The sequence below is a fragment of the Pundamilia nyererei genome, unplaced genomic scaffold, assembly GCF_000239375.1.
Source record: "Pundamilia nyererei isolate P.nyererei 1_Seehausen unplaced genomic scaffold, PunNye1.0 scaffold00312, whole genome shotgun sequence".
In the NCBI taxonomy this organism is placed as follows: Eukaryota; Metazoa; Chordata; class Actinopteri; order Cichliformes; family Cichlidae; genus Pundamilia; species Pundamilia nyererei.
In genome coordinates, this window is record NW_005187713.1 from 447,262 (window position 1) to 468,541 (window position 21,280).

The window sequence follows — 21,280 nt, forward strand, 5'->3', positions numbered from 1 at the left end:
AAAACAAGGAAAGAGATTGATATGATTATGACTCATTGGGTGTGTCAGGGCTCTCACTGGGAACAGCCAAAACACACACTTAGTGCCAAATCTATTTCTATCTATTTAGCTATTTTTTCCCTTTATATCATATTTCATATGATATAAAAAGCCTGAAAGAACAGAAATGTAAAGCATATCAATGATATTTTCATCTACAGAGATCATGTCAGCTTTTGGTTTCCTCGCTTCGTTGCCAGAGGATCATTTCGTCTGTACGATCTGCCTGAACGTCTTCAGTGACCCGGTCACTACACCTTGCGGTCACAACTTTTGCAGGACCTGCCTCACTCAGCACTGGGACAGAAGTGAGTTATGCCACTGTCCAACGTGCAGTAAAAGATTCTATGTGAGGCCCGAGTTCTCCACAAACACCGTCATCGCAGAGATTTCAGGCCAAATCAAGAAGAGGAAGGTGGAGACGCTTGAAGACATGGATGCACCGGGGAAAGTGGCGTGCGACGTGTGCACTGATTTACAGTTCAAAGCCTTGAAGTCTTGCCTGGTGTGTCAGACGTCGTACTGCGAAGCCCATCTGGAGCCTCACCAGAGAGTTCCCTCTTTAATGAGACACAAGCTGATCGAGCCAGTGGAGAATCTGGAGGAGAGGATGTGCAGGAAGCACGAGAGGATAATGGAGTTTTTCTGCAGAGATGATCAGGTGTGCATCTGTCTGCTGTGCAGTGAGACAGACCACAAAGACCATGAGACAGTACCTGTTGAAGAAGAAGGGGCTCAGCAGAGAGTAAGACGATGCTGAATTTTATTTTGTTACATTTTTGTTAAAATGAGAACGCGGATCCTTGAAAATGACTGCTTCACCCAATTTAATTGCTTAAAATTGTACATTTCAGGAAAATATTGAGTCTCAAAAAGCAAAGATCAAACTGATGATTGAGGAGAGGATGGAAAAGATAAAGGAATTTAATGAGGGCTCCGAACTGCGGAAGGTGAGTATTGAGGCAAATTTCCAAATGTAAAATTTGTCACATTAAGCTTTACAGTGTTCAGTGCACACCTACATGTTTACCAATGGAGCCCTTTTCTTTCTCCTGCAGGTAAAAGCAGACCAAGAGATTGAGGAGAACAATACACTATTCAGTAATCTGATAAACCAAGTAGAAGAGATGCAGGCTAAACTACGATCAAACATTCAAATCAAGCTCAGAAAGTCACAAGAGAAAGACGAAGCGGTAATTCAGGAGTTGCACGACGAAATCGCAGAACTGCAGAGAAAACACTCAGAGCTGGACGAACTTTCACAAAATGAGGACCACCTGTGGCTCTTACAGGTAAGTTGTACAGACTATGACCTATAAGCATCTTATAATAAAATATATCTCTTTTAAAGCCAGGTGCAACAAATTTCTCCATCTTTTATCCATCGCTTTGTATCTTTTCCTCACTCACCCCTGCCCCAATCCAAAAAAAAGATCCAACTGAAAATAGCTGCTACTCACTATCATGTCCTTATGAATCATTTCAGACTTTGAAGGCTCTGAGCAATATTTCCGCCTCCAAGGATTGGTCCAAGATCAAGGTTTACTCAGACTTGTGTGTGCAGACGGCAAGGAGAGCCATGGCTCATCTTGTGCACACTTTCAAAACTGAACTGAAAACTCGCACAAAAGCAGGTAAATATCTGCAGCGTTTGTTTTATGTGTGAGGATTTCTCTAGTTTGGATACTTCTGTTTGTACACGTTAACGTAGCATATTAAAATGATGATCACGGCATTTGACTGATTGTCGTGGAGGCTGCTGTGCACATACAAAAGTCAATTCTTCTGCTGTGAAGCCGACAATTCAGTGTGTGCAAACACGAAACGACACCACAGCACATTTAACGTCAGTGCCTGGAAAAATATGCTGCTCTTGGTCAGTGCCATCTGCATGGACAATATAGCTTCCGCCAGCTGAGTGAAAACTCTTCATAAGAGGGATAAATAATTTCAGGGCAGCAAGAAGGTCTTGTCTTCTAATCCACTGGCTGGTGTCTTTCTGTGTGACGCCTGCATATTCTCACTGTGCCTGTGCCGGTTTACTCTGTGTAGTCCAGCTTCCTCCCACAGCATTAGGGTTAACTGGTAATTGGCTGTAGGTGTGAATGAACAATTGTATAGGTCGTGCTCCAGCCCCATTACAGCTCAGATTGACTCTAGTGAGCCTGAACTGGATAAATGGAAGGAAATGAATGGATGCATGGGATTATTTAGAAGAAATGACATGAAACTAAACAGCCAAAGCAGAAGTTCCTTTTTTTTTTAAAAAAAATGGCCAGCAGAGGGCGAATTTGTCTGGTTACAAAAAGTTCACTTGACATTTATGGAAACATGACCTCGTACAAGATGAATGACCTTTGTAAAGCTTTTCCTACAGACTTTTATAGTCTTAGTCTCTACATTTACATTTTATTAAATACATAAATTTTAAAGAGGTGACCTTTTTGACTGACAGGGAGTTACTCTTTAAGCATTCACTGTCCGTTGACTTCTCAGTTAGATCCAACCTTCAACTGTGACAACCTCTTTCAAAACAGCAAGACGGCAATGGTCAAAACGCTCAACTCAGCAAATGTGATGAAATTGCCAGATTACATTTACATAGTTATGAGTACTCCACATCTTTATGTTTGGGCAAGTGAAACAGCTATTCGCTAACTGTGGGATAAATAAAGCAGAGTTTATCTCATTTAATCCCAGTATTACCTGTGGTGCATCTGATATCTCTGTGTTGGTTTTGTTCTTGGATCATTAAAACTAATGTTGGTCCAGATTCAATGCTCCGAGTGACCAATCACATTGCTGGGATATCACAGTAAGGTTAGGGTGACAGGGGTTACAGTTAGGGTTAGAGTCTGGTGTTTAGTGTGATGGTGTTTCTATGCAAAACTCTTTAGTTTTAATCCAGGAACAACACTAACACGGCGATATCTGCTCATGCTACTGCACGTAGTTGTAGTTGTTATCCTGCGTTCACACTAGCATGTCATTGATTTGTCACAAGTTACACCACCCATAGAATTGTCTGTATATTCATATTCTTGGCTGCCATTGAAGAAGAGTTTTCTTTTAATTTGTTGATGCAAATCTCACAGTACAAGTATGTGATTTGAAACACCACACGTGTTTTACACTTAAGGTTTGCCTCACTGTGATGTTTTTTCCTCTCAGAACTGACCAGGATGAGGCAATATAAAGGTGAGTTCATAGATTTATATTTAGTTTACTTTCCAAGATATAAAAGCTCAACATAACTATTAATATATATATGTAACTGACCATATGTCTTTTTTCCTTTAAGAATCAGTCGCCTTTAACCCTTCCACTGCCGGCGAGGGCCTTGTGGTGACTGAATCTGGGAAACGTCTGAAGTACTTCAGAGCAGCAAGCCCCTCATCTGATGAGTTTGGGAGGTTTGACTGTCCCATGGTGTTTGGGACGAAGGGCTTCACCTCTGGCCGACACTACTGGGAAGTCCAAGTGGGCCTGAGAAACAACTGGGATGTGGGTGTTGCCAAGGAAACTGTAAACAGATCAGGAAGGGTTTTTTTGAAAAGAGAAAATGGATTCTTTGCCATAGGAAAAAGGTTTTTGGAGTATAAAGTCCACTCAGCACCCTCCACAGTTCTCTCCCTTTTCCCTAGGCCAAGGTTAATAGGAGTGTACCTGGACTATGAAGAAGGCAGAGTCTCATTTTTTGACGTGAATGAGAACTTGCATATTTACTCTTTCACAGGAGAATCTTTCACAGAGAAACTATTTCCATACTTTTATCTACTAGGTGGATCAAAGAAATCTGAGCCTTTGCTTATTAAGGATTGTCTTTATTTCTAATTCACTTCCTTCAACAATCAAAATGATAAATGAATAATAAGATCAAAGTTTAGAACTCAGAGTGCTGCGCAATCTGAACATCAATAAAACGTATTCAGAAATGACCAATTTAAGGTTAATAATTAACACCGACTGTTGTTCCCCTGTTGCCTTGTTTTACATTGTGATAAACTATGACACAGATAAAAATACCACGTACAAATTGTTCAGAATTCCAGACTATGAACCATGCAAATGATGTTTTAAATATGCGCTTGTAGAGTGTGTGCACAGTATATAACAAACTAATCAGTATTATGTAGTGTTAGTTCCATCCTCTGTCTGTTTCAGAGTTTTCATTTAAGGAAACTTGAAAGACTTGAATCAATTTTTTGTTATTACGCATCCTCTTTATTTAGCTTTACTCGAGTGGGGTCAAAATCTTTGACGTAGGATCTCCGGAGTACAGCACCATGTATGGTAGTCACCACAGCTGCTTCTGTAAAAACAGGAACTTTATGGTGCATTAAGTTAACCTCGTAAACTCATGGGAATGGCTAGGAGGTTTGTTTAATAGAGAAAGGTCTTGTCTTTTCTTTTTTTAGATATTTACTTTAAATGTTCTTTTTCTGCAGTTTTTTTCAATGTATAGATGTAATAACAAATTCTAACCAGTCTCAGCCTTTAACATACCAAGCAACTTTGGCATAATCTTATATAAGTAAGGAGAAAACAGTGATAAATAGCTATAACCCATTTAAAATGAAGGCAAACAACTTAAAATATAAAGATATTATTATTTGCAGTACCTTACAAATTATTAAGTAACTCAGGCAGGAAAGAAACACGTTTATTTAACTCTGATATGTTTAATTATTTGGGGCTTTTTTCGCGAGGGTTTGAGCTTTATTAACAGGGCCCGAGTTTATGGGTGTATGCTGTCCAGAAGGGCCAGCCCCTTTCCTAGCAGTGGTGGGTGTGTCTATATCTATGTCAGGAGAACCAAGTGAGCAGAGTGTAGCTCATTGCTGTTAGAGCCTGAGGATACACAAGCTGGCAGTTAGAAAATAATTGTAAGTATGTTTTATGAATTATTTCTTTTCTTTCTGGTATTTTTAAGACAGCTTTTGACCATTACATGAGATTTCTGTGGAGGTACACAGCTGAGTTGAACTTGTTTACATTGTTCATAGTTCGTGTGAGCGGTGAATGAGTCATTTTCATGTTATGCGTATTACTCTCAGGCTCAGGAGTGAAAAGCCACAATCTAAAATAAGTTTAGTTCGATGGCTGTGTCACTGTGACAAATGTAGCCATTAATGCTGTTACGTTCATAGAGAATACTCAGTGCTGAGTGGCTGGAGGATACGCAAAACTTCAAGATTCCTGCATGGCTCTGATGTAGTACAGATGTTTTGTGACGTACACTCAGAATTCTTTCACTATCAGTATCAATGAGCAGGAACCTTTTCCCCCTCTAGTGCAGATATGCTCGTATGAAAGCAGGAAAATCCAGTTTTGCATGAATTTTTGAACAAACTGTTACGGTGGCATGCCACTTCAGAACAAATATGGTGTTGCACACAAGTCTGATCAACAGTTTGATTGACTGGACATACCTTTGCTCTTGAGCCTATAAACTCATTCATTACCTCATATGGTTACATGTGAGTTATATTCTTACTGCTCTCTTGAACTGCCTTATATACATATTTGGTTTTTCTTTTCCACATTGCTGTTTGTTGTATCAGTGACAAAATGCTGGTAATGGTAATGTTTGTTTTTGTCTTTATATTAAAGTTATCAGACTTTGTTTCATGAACAGTGTTTCATTATAACATTTCAGATCGATTTTTGTGGGATATTTGACTGACCTCCAAACTGAAGTCGTTTATTTAATACTGTGCAAATGTTTTGTGCCAACAAACCTTTTTTAAATATATTACTTCCAAAGAGCCAGCCTTACTTCAGAGTGATTTTGAGCAATAGTTGTCTAAAGATCTTTTAGGTTTTTATTTGGACACTGGCTGCTTTTCACTCATGTTCAGTCCAGTCTTCATACCTGACTATTTTTATAGGAAGTAGTCGTTTTGTCAAGCCACTTAACTGACCTATCATTTATTCAATCAGAAACGTAACTCAAGGAATGAACCAGTCTTGTGTCTACACATAACATCTTTGTAAAGATCTCATTTTAAATCGTATCTTTGGGCACTTTGTTACTGTCGCCCTGTCACTAAACAAATCTGTTAAAAATGCCAAAGATAAAGCAATATGGTAATCCCATTATTGGTGCAAAAATCTAATTTTACAACGGTCAAAACTTGGCATATTTTGGCATGGTGTGCAAAAAAACTATCTCCAGCAGATGAACAGTATCTAGAACTTCTTTAGAAATAGGAAAAGAAATCCAGAAAATACCTGACGCAGGACCTGAGAGAAGCATCTGGCCCTTTAGTTGATACATCTCTTGTTCACTGAAGCCTCAACAGAAATGATCTCATTGGAAGGGCAGCCGTGAAGAAGGCTGAGGTATACCAAATTAAGTGAGATTTGGCAACAGAAAATCAGGACTGATGGAGCGATGAATCCAAAACTTTCGGTTCAAATCATTGTCAGTTTTCAGGGAGAAGGCCGAGAGAGAGGTACAACAGCGAGAGTCTGAAGACATCTGTAAAACAAGGTGGTGGCTCTGTCATGGTTTAGTGCTGCATTTTAGCCAGTGGTGTAGGAGATCTTGTGAACATTGATGGAATCATGGATGAAGAAAAGTACCATTTTGATCCACCCAAACCTCTGGCCTCTGCTCCGTGGTTGCTAGGTGACCCCTCGTCTGGGGCTCTCCTCAGCTCTTCCCAGCAGGGTGTCACGGTTGCCCCTCCGATGGTCCTTCTTAGACTCTCGCACTCTGGGGGCCTCTGGATGTTTGGGGCCTGGATCTCCTCCATGCCTGGTTAATGCCCTGTGGGACAGGGCTATGGCTCCACCCCCTAGCAGATCGTTACATGAATAAACCTTTTGAATACAAGAATGCTCATCCACACAGGTGTACACATGGGTGTTCACTGTTCACAGACACAAACTACCTCTTTCTTGGCTTCTACCTCAAAGCACATTGTGCGCTGTCAATCTTGCGTGCTACACAATAACATTTAATACTTAGTATCTAGTGTTATTTACACTTAGCTAGATTAATGCAATGGTGTTGCGTTTATTATATTGCTCTCTTTTTCACCTTGTTTTCCCTTTTTTTTTTCTTGGGCGTCTTTCTTGGCCTTCTGACAGTATTTCTGATGGGTAAAGAACCAAACGGAAGAGGCAAAAGAAAAAAAACAAAAAAATCTTTTTGCCTTACATGAATGCTTGCACATGTTTCAGCAAACTGTTGCATCCAAAGAAATTAGGGATGGCTTAAGATATTTGCACTGCACTACATGTTACTTTTTATTAATGTGTTTACTAAAGTTGGGCAGCACCTGTGGAGCAGTGATGATCTCTGTTGCCTCACAGCAAGAAGGTCCAGAGTTAGACTGCAATGTGTCTGTGGGTTCAAAACCATGCGGTTAGTGGGGTTAGGTTAACTGGTGATTCTAAATGGCCTAGAAGTGTTTATGGTTACCTGTTTCTGTGTGTAAGCTCAGCGTCAGATTGGCAACTGTCCAGGGTGTACCCTGCCTCTCACCCTCTGGTAGCTGGGATAGGCTCCAGACAAAGGTATGGATAAGTTGAAGAGAATGGATGTTTGCTAAAGCCAACCAGTTTTCTGTATTGTACTTAAGTAGAGAAGCCTGTAAAAACATTCTTCTATTCATGTGATCTTAACATTAATCCTCCCAGTAAGGAAACACAAAGCAGTTTATACAAAGATGGAGTAAGTGTTATTCAAATGCCAGCTACTGTTTGATCCTGCCAAGTGATACGAAACATGAGGAGAAAAAGTGTTTGTTTGGCATCTGTTGCCATATTTAGCTATTAAAGTAATTCTAATGAATAACCAAAGCAATAAAGACTGAAGCCTGGTGAACTGTGCATTTCCATATAGTCAGTGATACACCAGTCCATTGATGGGCATCGATGGCTCAAGCAATCAGTATGGTTATGTCCATCCATCCATTCTCCTTCAGTTATTGTTATCAGGGTTGCAGGGCCAAAGTCAGTCACAAACAGGTATATGTATTATGGTATTTTGCACAAAAAGTGGACAGTCTTCGTAATGACAGTAGCTCTGGACAGCTTTAAACCAGAAGCTGTTTTCTGTGCAGTGTGTAATTGTGTAGTTTCCTTCTGATATGTCAAGCTTTGTGAAGAACGATGTTGAATGTGTGCTAATAAAACCTCTCTTTTCTTGTCAGACGTACTGCTTCAAACAAATCATCACCTGTGCAAAAAGCAAACTGAAACAGGCCGCAGGTTGCTTGTATTTGCACAGGCATATTAAGACGCGATGTCAGACCCTCCTAATTGCTGCATCTGTCTGGATGAGTTCGCAAGCCCCGTGTCCATCCCCTGTGGACACGTCTTCTGCTTGGGATGCATTGGAGAATACTGGAAAATCAACGAGGCCTGCCAGTGCCCCCTTTGCAAGACTTTGTTTCCTACCAGGCCACAGCTCAAAACAGACCAGACACTACATACTGTGAAAACACCTCAACCTTTAAAAGCTGGAGAGGTTCCCTGTGACTCCTGCTCAGCAAAACGTCCTGCAGTCAAATCCTGCCTGATGTGCATGGCTTCCTACTGCACCACTCATCTGGAAGCACATTACCAGACTGAAGAGCTTAGGCGCCATCTACTGGTCAGTGTGGTAAAAAACCTCGAGGATTCTGTGTGCAAACTGCATGGGAAGAAGTTGGAGAAGTTCTGCAGGAGTGACCGGGCGTGCATTTGTGCTATGTGTGCACAGACAGAGCATTGGAGCCACAACATCATTTCTATTAGCCGGGAAGCCTTTAAGAAGAAGGTAAAGAAATTTCTGCTAAAGCTTTTTTAGAAAAAGTATTTACAAATAATTTTTGTTGGCAATAATGTAATAAGTATTCTCTAATTTCAGCTTAAAAAAAAGACAAAAAAACTTGCCACTCAGTTGGATTCACATGCTATCCCATAATAATCTCAGACAATTAGTGTTAAAGCTGTTTTGTAAGTTATATTTGTTAACAAATTAAACAACAAAAGTAAGAATTAGCTTACATCTTGGCAGCCATTTCTTGCCTTTTCATTCCCTTTTTGATTACTTTTGTAAATTTGGATGGGGGTCAAAAAATTGACTCTTTTTGTAATCAAAAAGTGAACTGAAGCTCTTGATGGAGTTTTGTTTTGTGTCATCCATCAAAGCAAAAGAAACTGTCATCACGGGGTGCACAGGATTGCAACATAGTTCAGAAGAAGCTCAGGAGACCATACGACGACTTGATTTAACAAAACATGGTACAAAAGTGCCTGCAGTATGTCAGCTTAGCTGTGCTAATGCAGTGTCTCCCCACAGGTTATTGTAAAACGAAGGAGGATGAAACTTCAGCAAGAGGTTCAAGATAGAGTGAGTGAAGCTGAGAAAATCAAACTCACTGTAGATCTCAGTGGACAAAGTCCAAAAGAGAAATGGCAAACAAATAAAGAGCTCGAACAGCTGGAAGATGAAATCGTTGAGCTCCAGAGGAGAAATGCTGAGCTAGAACAGCTCTTGAAGATTGAAGATGATCTCTTATTCTTACAGGTTTGCTTCCTGGTAAACTTAAAACCAACTGCAGCATTAAACACATGCACACAAAACACAACACTAATTTCAGTGTTGTGTCTCTCTTGTCTCTGCAGAGATCTCTCCATGGTGCTTTGTGATTCAAGAAACATGCTGATCAACAAATCTTTATTTATGTGTTTGTTTGTTTGTTTTTTTAGCTATAAAATGATTATGTAATCTCAGCTGGGTGGGTGTGTTAGCTTTCAAGGAAAAGTATGCTCTGATTCATGAGAAAGAGATGAGAAGTGTCACTCAATTATTTTTGCATTTAATGTAAGGATACAACCAGCTGACTTTTAGCCTACAGTGAAACACAAACTTGAACTATTTATACTTTTGAACCTCAATAATACTTTTAAAAAGGAAAAGCTAGCTAGTTCCCAGGATTTCCAATGCTAAGCTAAGCTAAACTGTTGCTAAGCTAAACTAAGCTAAGCTGCCGGTGGCTGTGGTCATACATTTAATGTAAATGGTATTGATCTCATGTATCACTCTGCCAGAAATCCAATGTATGCACTGAATTTTATATTTTATATTTTTATATTTAAAAAATGAATCGTTTATACGGGTTTAAAGAAACTGTGAAGTTTAGAAACCTCAGGGACGTTGAACTTGGTTGTATGAATGTAACTTATTACTGGGTGGGTGATGCAATTAACTGCTATTCAGTGCCAAAAATGCTTTTGTCTTCCTTTTTGATTAACCAATAAAATGTATGTAAAATAAAACTTATGATGAGCAATAGGCAGTATTTCGACCGAAGTCCTGTGCAATAAAAAGGTCTTGTGAAACTGGATACTTGATCTGTATGAACATGCTGAGCACACACAACACGCCCTGCTGCAGGCACACAGATGATTTGTTTATGCGTTTGCATGCCAACTCGTCTCTGGAGTGAAAAATGTGAACGGTTGGGAGTATGAACAGAAATGAAACTTAAACTCTAGGAGGAAGTCCAAAAGGAAGGACACACACTCACACACACACCGGGAGTAAAGGGAAACGGAGACAGATGCCTTTGAGATCTCATTAGCTGAAAGGTAATACTGTACTTTTTGCATAAACTTCATATAAAAAGACTGATGTTAAATGACAGATATTACATGTAATATACAGTTAGCTTACAGCAATAGATTTAAATCAAATGTGTGTGATCAACTGTACTGTAATAGAAACATACAGTGTGTACCGGTACTTTATATTTGGTGTCGAGTTTCCTCCTCCAATCTTCAACACTCCCATTTGTGAGGCTTATTTACAGGGTGTGTCACTAGTATTCAGTGGTTTTTACTTCTTACTTTTAAGAGGAGCCAATAGAAAGTTTCAGAGAATAAATTGTCATTGTATCCAACTTATTGCACACAAATTACAGTGTATGCAATTCTATTTAGTTTGACTGTTTGCTGACTTTATTAACTATAAAGTGAATACTTTGACCTGCACACATGTTAAATATTAGCAAATAACTTCTGTAGAATTTAAGTAAGTCCTGGTAAATAATATTAATCATAATACTTTAACTAAATGATATTACAAAGTGGAATTAATAAGCAATAAACTCAATCTTGTTCAGTTAGGCGTACTTCCTTTTTTTTTTTTACTTCCACTAGAAGTAACTAGAAGTGGATTTGTAAACTGATTCTGAAGCCTTTGTTTCAGCTCATCTTCTTCTGCGTAAGAGACCGTATTTACACGTTTAGAGATTAGAGCGCTAAATCATCAGATAATGCTAGCAAGCTTGGTAAACCATGTGTCTCACATGGACACAGAAAGTAGTGCTAATTAACATGACATGGCAGAATTTCATACATCAAATCGTGACCACAAACTCTTTGAATGGTTAGTACAATTAATTCTGGGAGCTGGGAGGTCCAGCTCATTTAGCTCAGTTTGTTTAGGTGACGACTATACAGCATGTGGCTTAGTTGGAAATAGACACACCCCGAGCAATGCATAGCTTTAAGCCTCAAGTGATTTAAGAAAGTGTCATATCAACCAAGTGCTTTAAAGCTGCAAGGAAGGTTTACCTAAGCCGCATACACCAAAATTTAGTTTTTGCTTCAAAGCTGAGCAATTTTACACAGCAATTTTATTTGACAAAATAAAAGTCACTGTTACTTTTCTTAGTGAATAACCTTGTGGTCCTCTCTTGAAGCAGATATGGTCCCAACTTCAGCATCACCCAGTGAGCCCGGCTCGCTGGGGAAGCATCTCCACTGCTCCATCTGCATGGACACATTTACGGATCCTGTCACTACAGCTTGTGGTCACTCATTCTGCAAGCTGTGTCTCGACCGAAGCAGTCATGTCAATGACAGTGTGTGCCCACTATGCAAGAATTATATAAGCAGGATCCCTGATGTTAATATAGTCCTGAGAGACATTGTAAAACAAATGAAAGAGATGCAGCAGGAAGACAACGATGAAGAATACACTGGAGCTGCAGGGGAGGTGGCCTGTGATGTTTGCAGTGACAAAAAGCTGAAGGCCAAGAAGTCCTGCCTTGTGTGTCTTGCATCGTATTGTTCAGTTCACCTGGACAATCATTTGTCAACAGAAAGGTTGAAGGGCCACAAGTTGGTGGAGCCGGTGGAGAATTTGGATGCGAGGGCCTGCTTGAAGCATGGACGCCCCTTGGAGCTGTACAGCAGGGAGCGGCAGGCATGCATTTGTGTTCTCTGCATGGAAGGTCAGGAGGAGGTTGTCTCAACTGAAGATGAATGGAAGAAGAAAAGGGTAAGTTACCATAACAACCTCTGAATATGTGTTTTGAGTCTTGACAGCATTGTATATATTTTACTTACTATACTTTCTATATTGTGGCATGTGAAAGAATTTTCAAGTGCACAAAAAAGGAGTACACGTGGAAAAAATACATTTTTAAAGTATTATTTTATGTTTCTCCTACAGTCTGAACTTGACAACACCAAGACAGAGTTAAATGAGAACATTGACAAGAGAAAAACAAAGACTGCTGAGATTGAGGAAGCTTTCAAGAGCTGCAAGGTAAGCAGCAAGTAAACTGACTTTTAGAGAAAAGTCAACCAAACAACAAACCTTTACTTGTCACATACATAATTATACACAGTACAACATGTAGTGAAATTCTTGAGTCCGAGCTGCGGACAGGCTGCAGACATAGCTGTGCCATTCCAGGGCTTGGTTTTAGCATGGGGGGTCTAGGCAGGACCCTTACTGGATACCAGGTGGGAATCAAACTTGTGACACTCACTCCGAATGTGTGTAGTCTTACCACTACACTATCCAGCTGCTATCAGACGAGTCAAAGTGAAAATCTACCATGTCAGTTTGTTTTTCAAAGATAAAAATTGTGTTTATGGTAACTGACTGAATGCTGAACCTTTCTCAGAATTAACTTCCCTAACTAAACCAGTCAAAAAGTTGTGTGGGACTCTATGTAATACAGAAAAAAAGAGGTGAACAGTCAAATAGACATTCCTGTTTCATTCCATTTTCAGGACCAGCTGGACATTGAGTGGTGGGATATTGACAATGTGTTCCACGCTGTGATGGACATTGTGGAAGAAGCCCGTGCCAGAGCCCTTAAGCCAATAACAGACAGGAGGCAGGTTTTGCAAAAAGAAGCAAATGGCCTTAAACATGAGTTGGAAGCAGAGATCAACAATCTTGAAACAGCCATCTCTGAACTAGATAACATTTCTGTTCTCGAGGACCACATCCTTTTCCTGCAGGTAGAGAAAACTTTGGGATGATATATGTGGCACATTCATAATCAGTCTGAAGGATAAACATATCTGATTAGGTACTGACATTTTGTTCAGCACTGCTATCAAACTGTTGGGTTGTATTTCTGTTTTGCAGAAGTACCCATCTCTTACAGACACGGGAGACATCATAAACTGGGATGAGGTAAAGCTGGACACATCGCTGTCCTTTGGCACCATCAGGAAAATCACAACTAAAATGCTGGAAAAAATTCACCAAGAAATGGATAAACTAACTCTCATTGGTAAGAGCAGCTAGTTAAGAGCAGTGAAAACTAAAAGTTAAAATGTTGACTTAATCAATCTAAAACTTTTCTTCTCGTCACAGAACTGAAGAGAATCCCAAAGTTTTCAGGTATGTGGTTCATATTATTTGCTCTCTTAGAAACTGTGACTTGTTTAAAATACAGACTTTCTTTTACATGTTTTTAATTTTACAGTGGATGTAAAACTGGATCCAGATTCTGCACACCAACGCCTCGTGCTGTCTGAAGATAGGAAGGAAGTGAAAGATGGAGGAGAGAATCAGGAACTACCCCGTTTCTCTGAAAGATTTGATATATTTAGCAGCGTTGTGGGGCAAAATACCTTATCCTCTGGGAAGTCTTACTGGGAGGTGGAGGTCAACAACAAGACGGGGTGGGATATAGGCCTAGTAAGAGGCGGTGCAAACCGCAAAGGGAAGCTCAAACTCAGCCCAGATAATGGGTACTGGGTTATTGTACATTATGAAGAAGATAAGTATGCAGCCCTCACAGCACCGCCAGTTCGTATTCACCTAAAAGAGAAACCTGAGAAGGTGGGAGTGTTTGTGGACTACGAGGAAGATCTCGTCTCCTTCTACGATGTGAAGGCTGAGTCCCACATCTACTCGTTCACTGAGTGTTCATTCAAAGCTGAGCTTTACCCATATTTCAGCCCACACGTGAAACAAGAAGAGAAAAACGCTGAGCCTTTGATTATTTGTAGAGAGATACCAATGGAGTCTTAAGAAATGCATTTTAACTACAATATACTAAAGTTTGTTGGTCCACAACCTTCCTGCTTTTCTTTTTTCCGATACAGGAAAATGGGAATTATCAGGCATTTCATTTACCTTAGACTTTTTTTTTCATATATATCTTTACGTTTAGCAGCTAGTCACAGACCAATGATAGTAAAGCAAATACTGACCGTTTATCTTTTCTCCGTTATTTGCTTTATTACTCAAAAGCCTTTAAAGCAGTCTTCGTAACCCCTGGTTTGGTCCAATTTACTAATTGAGATAATCAGAATCATAACACAAAACAATGCTGCTACAGTGTGCTCACACTGCTATTCAACATGTGAACCAGTCAAGACTTACAACCTGAGCCAGAACACAAACTCTTAATCTAACTGTAATTTAGACGAAGCTTAAAATACTGTGGTTAGTAAGAAGAGTGTGTGTGGTTTTCTTTTTACACCATGTTGGAGGACCAAATGGATCCTAGAACTTTGTGAATCAGACACTATTAAAAACTACACGTACTTGCACTCAACATTGTGACAGTTTTGCTTAGTAGTTACTTCTGTATTGTTTTTTTATGAAAGGTTATTCGATAACATATCCAAAGATGAAACAATTAAATTGCTTACACAATTTAATCCAGAAAGTTATTTTTTCTTAGAACAATCCTGAACATTTAATAGATTTGTTTATAAACAGATAGCTGATCAGTTGAAAATGAAGTTAGCAGATTAACTTATAATGATTTGTTGCAGTCTTGAACACAACCTACCTCTAGCTTGATTAGCTGCAACAGCAACAACAGTCTGTGTTTAAGTGAATGTATGGGCAATAAAGATCAGCAATAAAATCTTATGTTACAAGGGGCTTTCAAAACATATACTTTAATTATATTCCCAGTTTTTTAGTTATGTATCCCACTTAATTATTTTGGGGTGTTTTGTGGCTGTTCTTTAGCACAGACTTGTATTGTGTTTAATTTTATTTTGAAGTTTTTCACATTGCAAACTAGTCTGTATTTTTTTATGGCAAAGCGGTGACTGAGGTCAGTCTGGAACTTGAGATAATTAAAGCAGAGCACAGACAGTTCTTGTAACTGTGTCAAGGTCCATGATTAGCTGTGTCACCACTGTCCCATAAAAAGTACACACAAATATCAAATGTACACTTTTACAGTTTCAGCCTTTCCTAAACCCACCACAGCCTCAGTGTACAGAACGATGCATCATCTGAAAACAACATAAAAATGCAAACTGCTTTCCTTTCCTTATTTTGCCTTGCTTCCAGAAAAGTAGTCAAATTTCAGGATAAATGAATGACATTCAGTGTTGTCAGGCAATGTCAAACAGCATGTAATGAATAAAATCCCTGTTTCAAAATATAACTTTGTCTCTCCTTTTTTATTCATCATGGCTGTGACCATGTTTGTGTGCCGTGAAAATATGCAGTTGAATCATGTCTGGGCAAATCTATCAGGGGCGGTTGGCGGGTTTTTTTCCTCCTTCTTTTTTTTCTTTTTTCCGGAAACGAAAGTAAAAGCACAAAACAAAGCATACCAAACATCATGTCAGCACAGAGGTAACGGTAGACAAAGGAAGAGAAGAGTGCACAGTAGAGGCACCACATGCATCCATCGCCCTGATTCTATTGTAAGTAACACAGAGAGCAGATTTATCCAGCTGATCTTTGCTATTGTGTGTTACGATAGAAAACAGAGGAGAGCAAAATCAAGAATCCACGGTGCCCTAAATAATGAGGAGCCTGTACGTCATCAAGTCACAGCTTATTTCGGTGTGATGCTACAAATGGATATCTAACGTACTCCAGGAATTGTAATCAATTTTAAAAAAAGTAAAATTGACTACTTTATTGTTATTATTATTATTATTTAGTTTGTTTAAACTATGATAGAAGTAGGTGATGGAGAAGACACATGTAGAGGTTTAGCTGTAGTCACGTCAAAATTGAAAAGGGAAGTAATGAAACTGATGTTTTACGGTTCTTTCCTGTTGTCTATCATCAGACAGTTACCTGGAAGACGACCCAGTGGCTGCCTTTTGATGCCAGCCTGCTGCTTTTAATGCAGTAGGTCTGCAACCAACACAAGCCAGTTAGGTAAATAACATTAGCAATTAAAAATTTAGTTTTCTAATATTAGCGAAGTGACGACTTACAGTAGAAAAGATGGACCCGCAGCAGCTGTGGATAAAGGGAAGCTTGTCACTTTCGCTACCTGAGCCGCTGCAGCTGTTGTAGCTTGGATGTTTTTAAACGTTTATATGATGATCCAGATGTTAATGCACATTTTGAAAAGAAAAAAAAAATCATAGTTTTTGTGCGTACAACACAAGAAAATGGTAAAAGATAACTGTTCTCACATTTGAGGTAAAATGAACACTGTAATAACAATCACAGAAAGTTTACCTTCTTGATAGTGTTTCGTGAATCACTCGGTGCAGTCAGCACAGTTATTTTGAGAGCAAAAAAGGAAGTCACACAGCATCCTCTGTGTGTCTTTTGTTGTGTGTGTAATGCAGACACGCAGCAAAAATGGAGCTCCAGGTTTGTCACTCCTGCGGATGGTCCAAAGTGACAACTTACCAGGGCCTGAGAATTCACCAGGGGAAGATGGGATGCACCCCGAAGGGTGTGAGGGTTTCAGACCCTCCACAGCATTACACACAGAGCTATGTGGGACACACAAAAACTCAAATGGACCTCAGGCTAGATGTCTGCACCTCTTTCAAGATTGGTAGGTTTGTTTGTTTTTTAAATATTATGTTGTGTGAGTTCAAGATTATAACTTTTCTTTCAAACTGATAAAAACACCCCAATAGGAAAAGACCTGATCCAACATGTTCTCACTCCCAAAGTGTAACATTTTATGCTAGGTGACAAATCATATTACGCTTCCGGGCACCCAACACATCCCTATATCATGAGAAAAATGAGGAAACATGAGAACTGTTTGGAATGAATCTACACATGTACCTTTATTTTACTATCTAACACTATCTAACAGCATTAAAGTTGTGGTTAGGGTTAGGGTTGGAATACATGGTTTAAACGTCTATTACTGAGGGAGCGTCATTCTCCTGGATTTCCTCCATAACCTGGCACCTACCATAAAAACACGGAAGGTCACCTTTCGTTTTCCTCAGGAATGCCGTGGGATGTATATTATGCCTCAGGTGTGAGAACGGGATCCCATATCAGCAGATTAAAGCGAACCAAACCGGAATTAGTTAAAAAAAAATCATTTTCATTGCTATGAATTTCTATTTTTGCTTAAAACTATTTAAAATCTTCATTTGACTCTTGAATTATGTGACAAACAGAAACAACAGAATATTCAAACCTGAGCCTCCAGGTTTGTCACTGCGGATGGAATAAAGTTACGACTTACCAGGGTTTAAGAATTCACCAGGGGAAGATGGGATGCACACCAAAGGGAGTGAGGATCCCCCAAAAGGAGCAGTACAAATGCAAAAATCAGTGGGAGGAGGACACGGAATACTGGAAACCAGCTAAGAAGGCGACTGTAAAGGAGGAGGTATGAGTTTGCTTTTTAGGCCAATAAATGAGTGACAGGAAGCACTTTAAGCTTTGGCCACTACCACCACCTTTTCTTTTTTTTCAGAATGAAAAATAACAAAATAATAATTTATAAAAGTAAAGGATGACTTAATGACTTTAGTTGCTTGATGTTTCGTTAAATCACGTGGTGAACAGACGACCCCGACATTTTGATAATCAAGGTCACCGAAAGTGTAGTAACTTGCAGATCCCCCTAAATGCTCCTAGCTGGCTGTGTTACTTTTGATCACTGTACAAAAACTTCCATGTTAGTGTTTTCATTACATATCAACTTTTTCTCAACTTTATCCGTCAACCTGACAGAATTTTCCAGAGTCACCAAGCGTGTACGGCTATGCCAACTCTGGAGCAACGGCCATATTCAAGGAAGAAAACAAACTGAGTATGTACGCAGTTAGAATTTAGTAAAAACATGATTCTCATACAACAAAATGTGGAGGCTAACATGGAGCTGTGTTCTTACTTACAGCAGCTTCTGCATATACACAGCACTACTCCCAAAGAGCCAGAAAGTCGCAGCATCAGCTGCAGGAACACTCCACCCTTCCACAGGTACTACAGTTATCGTTAATAATGATAGTTAGAGTTAATAGTCGGCCAATTTTAAAGTGAGTAAACAGTAACATATAAATGTAATCAATACTTTTTAGGTGAGCAGGCCTGCCAGGGAGCCTTCAGCACCACCATACCCAGGAAATGTAGTCAGGCCTAAGGAGAAAAAAGTAAAGCAGAAAACATTATCACAGGTACCTTTTTGTTTTTACAAGTTAAGATATTTTTCTTTTAAACTTTAAAAGAAAGTTTAAACGAAGAACTGTTTTCTATCTTTTAGATAGAACACAGCAGCACGATGGTAGAATACCTGAGTGTTGACCTCTGTAGAGACTATACAACAACAGCAACCAAAATCAAGCAGGAGCCCAAATCACGTAAGGACGAACAAACAAAGAATTAAGTGTTACAGTTTATTCAAGACAAGTTTTGTTCAAATCATTAAGAATAGATTAAAAAAGTGTGATAAAAAATCATCTGCTCTTAATTACAGCACTTCACACAACTCCACAGCCATCTTTCCACAGAGCCAGCCGTCGCCTGCCGCAGGAGTTCCCCCCTGGTTTAGAGGTACTGTGGTTTTTTGCTAAATAATGCTTAAGCATGTGACAAACCACCAAAGTTTACTGCTGACACTTTTTTTAAAAGTACAATATCACTGGAATTAAAGTGTTTTCTGTATGTCAGGTACAAAGATCCTTGCCTCCAACTCCTCCACCACGGGAACAAACAGTGCTGCCTATGAAAAAAGACAGCAGGGAGCAAACACAGGTACAAAACAGATTGTTTGAAGTGTATCTTTTGTGTTTTAGTTATCCTTGACTTCTTTAAACAACCACATAATCAGTCCCAGCTACGGTAAAACACCGGGAAAAGCAGGTAATACAGTTTAAGATTTAGCATTGCCTTTTTTTTAAAAATTGTATTTTGCTATTTAGATTCAGGATGGAAATATCTGCTCAAATAACTTTAAAGTGATTAAATATGTCAGTGGAATCAATATTTTTCAGATGAACAGACCTACCAGGCAGCCTTCAGCACCATCATACCCAAGAAACATAGTCAGGCCTAAGAAGAAAAAAGTGAAGCAGCAAACATTTTCACAGGTACCTCACTTTTTTAGATTTTAAGGTTATTGTATTTTGTTTTTTCCAGTTTAAGTAACTTTTTGTCTCTCTTAGACAGAAGACAGTAGAGAAGTGGCAGGATATCTGAGCATTGACTGCTGTGCAGACTATCCAACAACAACAACCAAAATCAAGGAGGAGCCCAAGTCACGTATGTATAAACAAAGAAATTAACAAAATGTATACAAAAGAAGATGTTTTTTTTAACCTGTCTGAAAAAACCCTCCTTTTTATTATAGCACTAGCAACCCCACAACCATCTTTCCAAAGAGCCACCAGCGTTCAGCAGCAGGAGGTAGAGTGCGGTGATTTTCTCTAAGTGTTCCAGCTTGTGCGCTAAAACAGCAGAGTTTGGTATCACGTAGCGCTGTGGTTTGAAAAAGAGGAAGAAGCTGTGTTTTCTTTTTCTATGTTTCAGGTTCCCCTGGAAGCAGCAGTGATGCTCAAAAATCAAGAGAAGAAGGATCAAACACAGGTACCAGACGGGCTGCTTGAAGCAGAACCTTTGTTTTAGTATTTAATCTTTAGCATCTCACATCTATAGTACAGTTACTGACTGCAGTTTCAGTTTGGTGAAGGACTGTCCAGCACCAAACCAACTAATCACATCATCCTCATGTACTTTGTCTTTAATGCTAAGCAGCAAATGTTAGCCAAGCTGGCATCATGATCATCATAATTAACATGCATGTAGCCCATCTTAGTCTACTCTTTGAAAGCATCAGCAGTTAGTCTACTCTTTGACAGCATCAATGAGCAGTTAGCGTGGCTGTTGTTTTTTCATTCATTCTATAGTAAAAAGTCTTCAATAACGGCAGCTAGTTTTCAAATAGTTTCATTTTAACCTGACAGAATTCACCAGGACCAGCAAAGACAAGCAGCAGTAACAGCTCTGCAGCAACGTTCAGAGAGGATGAATACGAATCAGGTGTGTACAGAGCTACGATCTAAGAGTATGACTTTGAATAGAAGCGAAAGCTGGAACTATGATCTTTTTACAGCAGCTTCTGCACAACGCTCCACCCAAAGAGCCAATAACTCAAAGTCAGACCATCAACTTTACGAGTTCCCCACCCTTCCACAGGTACAATGGATCCATTCATAGTACTTTAAAATGAGTAAACAGCAGCATGTAAATGGAATCCATATTTTACAGGTGACTGCACCTGCCAGGGAGCCTTCAGCACCACCATACCCAGGAAATGTAATCCAATCTAAGGAGGAACAAATAAAGCAACAACCATTATCACATGTATGTCACTGTTTTAGAACTTAGGACTTTAGGTTTTACACATGTTTCTTCAGTTTAAGAAATGTTTTGTCTCTCTTAGGCAGTAGACTGTAGTGCAATGACAGGATATATAAACATTGACCCATCTGCAGACTATGCAACACCAGCAGCCAAAATCAAGGAGAAGCCAAAATCACGTATGTGTGACCAAAGAAATAAAGTTTATTCAAGACAAATTTTTTTAAAAAAAAAAAATTTGTCTGGGAATTTGTCTGGGAATTTTTTTTCCCAGACAAATTTTTTTTAAAAAATTTGTCTGGGAAAAAAAACAATAAAGCAATCCTTTTTTCCTCACAGCACCCCCAACCTCACAACCATCTTTCCAAAGAGCCACCAGTGACCAGCAGCAGGAATTCTCCACAGGTTTGAAGGTAGAGTCCTGTGACTTTC

The 21,280-nt window shown here is 39.3% G+C and overlaps 4 protein-coding genes across 5 annotated transcripts in view; all 4 read left to right on the plus strand.

Annotated features, from left to right (window-relative positions):
- The first annotated feature begins 205 nt into the window (after window positions 1-205).
- LOC102200634 (E3 ubiquitin-protein ligase TRIM17-like) lies at window positions 206-3,873 on the plus strand. Its single transcript, XM_013915496.1, has 6 exons — window positions 206-784; window positions 894-989; window positions 1,098-1,331; window positions 1,526-1,673; window positions 3,211-3,237; window positions 3,341-3,873. Exons 1-6 carry the CDS (start codon window positions 206-208, stop codon window positions 3,871-3,873), a joined length of 1,617 nt encoding a protein of 538 aa, XP_013770950.1.
- Window positions 3,874-3,901: 28 nt separating this feature from the next.
- On the plus strand, window positions 3,902-10,378 carry LOC102196422 (tripartite motif-containing protein 47-like). The gene is made up of 4 exons (XM_005751457.1): window positions 3,902-4,925; window positions 8,205-8,812; window positions 9,338-9,565; window positions 9,664-10,378. Exons 2-4 carry the CDS (start codon window positions 8,297-8,299, stop codon window positions 9,685-9,687), a joined length of 768 nt encoding a protein of 255 aa, XP_005751514.1. The 5' UTR covers window positions 3,902-4,925; window positions 8,205-8,296; the 3' UTR covers window positions 9,688-10,378.
- Window positions 10,379-10,519: 141 nt separating this feature from the next.
- LOC102196693 (E3 ubiquitin-protein ligase TRIM21-like) lies at window positions 10,520-15,033 on the plus strand. Of its 2 annotated transcripts, XM_005751458.1 has the most exons (7): window positions 10,520-10,629; window positions 11,748-12,325; window positions 12,500-12,595; window positions 13,069-13,302; window positions 13,433-13,580; window positions 13,664-13,690; window positions 13,776-15,033. In XM_005751458.1, the coding sequence occupies exons 2-7, from the start codon at window positions 11,750-11,752 to the stop codon at window positions 14,324-14,326; spliced, it is 1,632 nt and encodes a 543-aa protein (XP_005751515.1). In that variant the 5' UTR covers window positions 10,520-10,629; window positions 11,748-11,749; the 3' UTR covers window positions 14,327-15,033. The 2 variants fall into 2 exon arrangements, with proteins under 2 accessions (XP_005751515.1, XP_013770942.1); XM_013915488.1 differs by lacking the exon at window positions 10,520-10,629 and having other exon boundaries at window positions 11,693-12,325.
- An 835-nt stretch (window positions 15,034-15,868) lies between these two features.
- Window positions 15,869-21,280, plus strand: part of LOC102196979 (nascent polypeptide-associated complex subunit alpha, muscle-specific form-like) — an 11,419-nt gene continuing 6,007 nt past the window's right edge. The window contains exons 1-18 of the mRNA XM_005751459.1: window positions 15,869-15,972; window positions 16,861-17,075; window positions 17,662-17,876; window positions 18,224-18,302; window positions 18,390-18,472; window positions 18,571-18,666; window positions 18,753-18,849; window positions 18,966-19,042; window positions 19,160-19,243; window positions 19,483-19,578; window positions 19,654-19,750; window positions 19,839-19,894; window positions 20,018-20,074; window positions 20,452-20,527; window positions 20,601-20,683; window positions 20,756-20,851; window positions 20,931-21,027; window positions 21,188-21,261. Of these exons, the coding sequence (XP_005751516.1) occupies window positions 16,874-17,075; window positions 17,662-17,876; window positions 18,224-18,302; window positions 18,390-18,472; window positions 18,571-18,666; window positions 18,753-18,849; window positions 18,966-19,042; window positions 19,160-19,243; window positions 19,483-19,578; window positions 19,654-19,750; window positions 19,839-19,894; window positions 20,018-20,074; window positions 20,452-20,527; window positions 20,601-20,683; window positions 20,756-20,851; window positions 20,931-21,027; window positions 21,188-21,261 (1,665 nt within the window). The 5' untranslated portion in view covers window positions 15,869-15,972; window positions 16,861-16,873. The remainder of the gene's footprint in view (window positions 15,973-16,860; window positions 17,076-17,661; window positions 17,877-18,223; window positions 18,303-18,389; window positions 18,473-18,570; window positions 18,667-18,752; window positions 18,850-18,965; window positions 19,043-19,159; window positions 19,244-19,482; window positions 19,579-19,653; window positions 19,751-19,838; window positions 19,895-20,017; window positions 20,075-20,451; window positions 20,528-20,600; window positions 20,684-20,755; window positions 20,852-20,930; window positions 21,028-21,187; window positions 21,262-21,280) is intronic.

What these genes read in the sequence shown, in the direction of transcription:
- LOC102196422 (XM_005751457.1), top strand. Translation starts at nt 8,297, where the DNA reads ATGTCAGACCCTCCTAATTGCTGCATCTGTCTGGATGAGTTCGCAAGC. An exon ending in GGGAAGCCTTTAAGAAGAAG is followed by an intron (nt 8,813 to 9,337) that starts GTAAAGAAATTT and finishes GTCTCCCCACAG; the next exon opens with GTTATTGTAAAACGAAGGAG. An exon ending in ATGATCTCTTATTCTTACAG is followed by an intron (nt 9,566 to 9,663) that starts GTTTGCTTCCTG and finishes TTGTCTCTGCAG; the next exon opens with AGATCTCTCCATGGTGCTTT.
- LOC102196693 (XM_005751458.1), top strand. Translation starts at nt 11,750, where the DNA reads ATGGTCCCAACTTCAGCATCACCCAGTGAGCCCGGCTCGCTGGGGAAG. An exon ending in ATGAATGGAAGAAGAAAAGG is followed by an intron (nt 12,326 to 12,499) that starts GTAAGTTACCAT and finishes TTTCTCCTACAG; the next exon opens with TCTGAACTTGACAACACCAA. An exon ending in GAGAATCCCAAAGTTTTCAG is followed by an intron (nt 13,691 to 13,775) that starts GTATGTGGTTCA and finishes TTAATTTTACAG; the next exon opens with TGGATGTAAAACTGGATCCA.
- LOC102200634 (XM_013915496.1), top strand. Translation starts at nt 206, where the DNA reads ATGTCAGCTTTTGGTTTCCTCGCTTCGTTGCCAGAGGATCATTTCGTC. An exon ending in AAGAAGGGGCTCAGCAGAGA is followed by an intron (nt 785 to 893) that starts GTAAGACGATGC and finishes TGTACATTTCAG; the next exon opens with GAAAATATTGAGTCTCAAAA. An exon ending in AGGGCTCCGAACTGCGGAAG is followed by an intron (nt 990 to 1,097) that starts GTGAGTATTGAG and finishes TTTCTCCTGCAG; the next exon opens with GTAAAAGCAGACCAAGAGAT.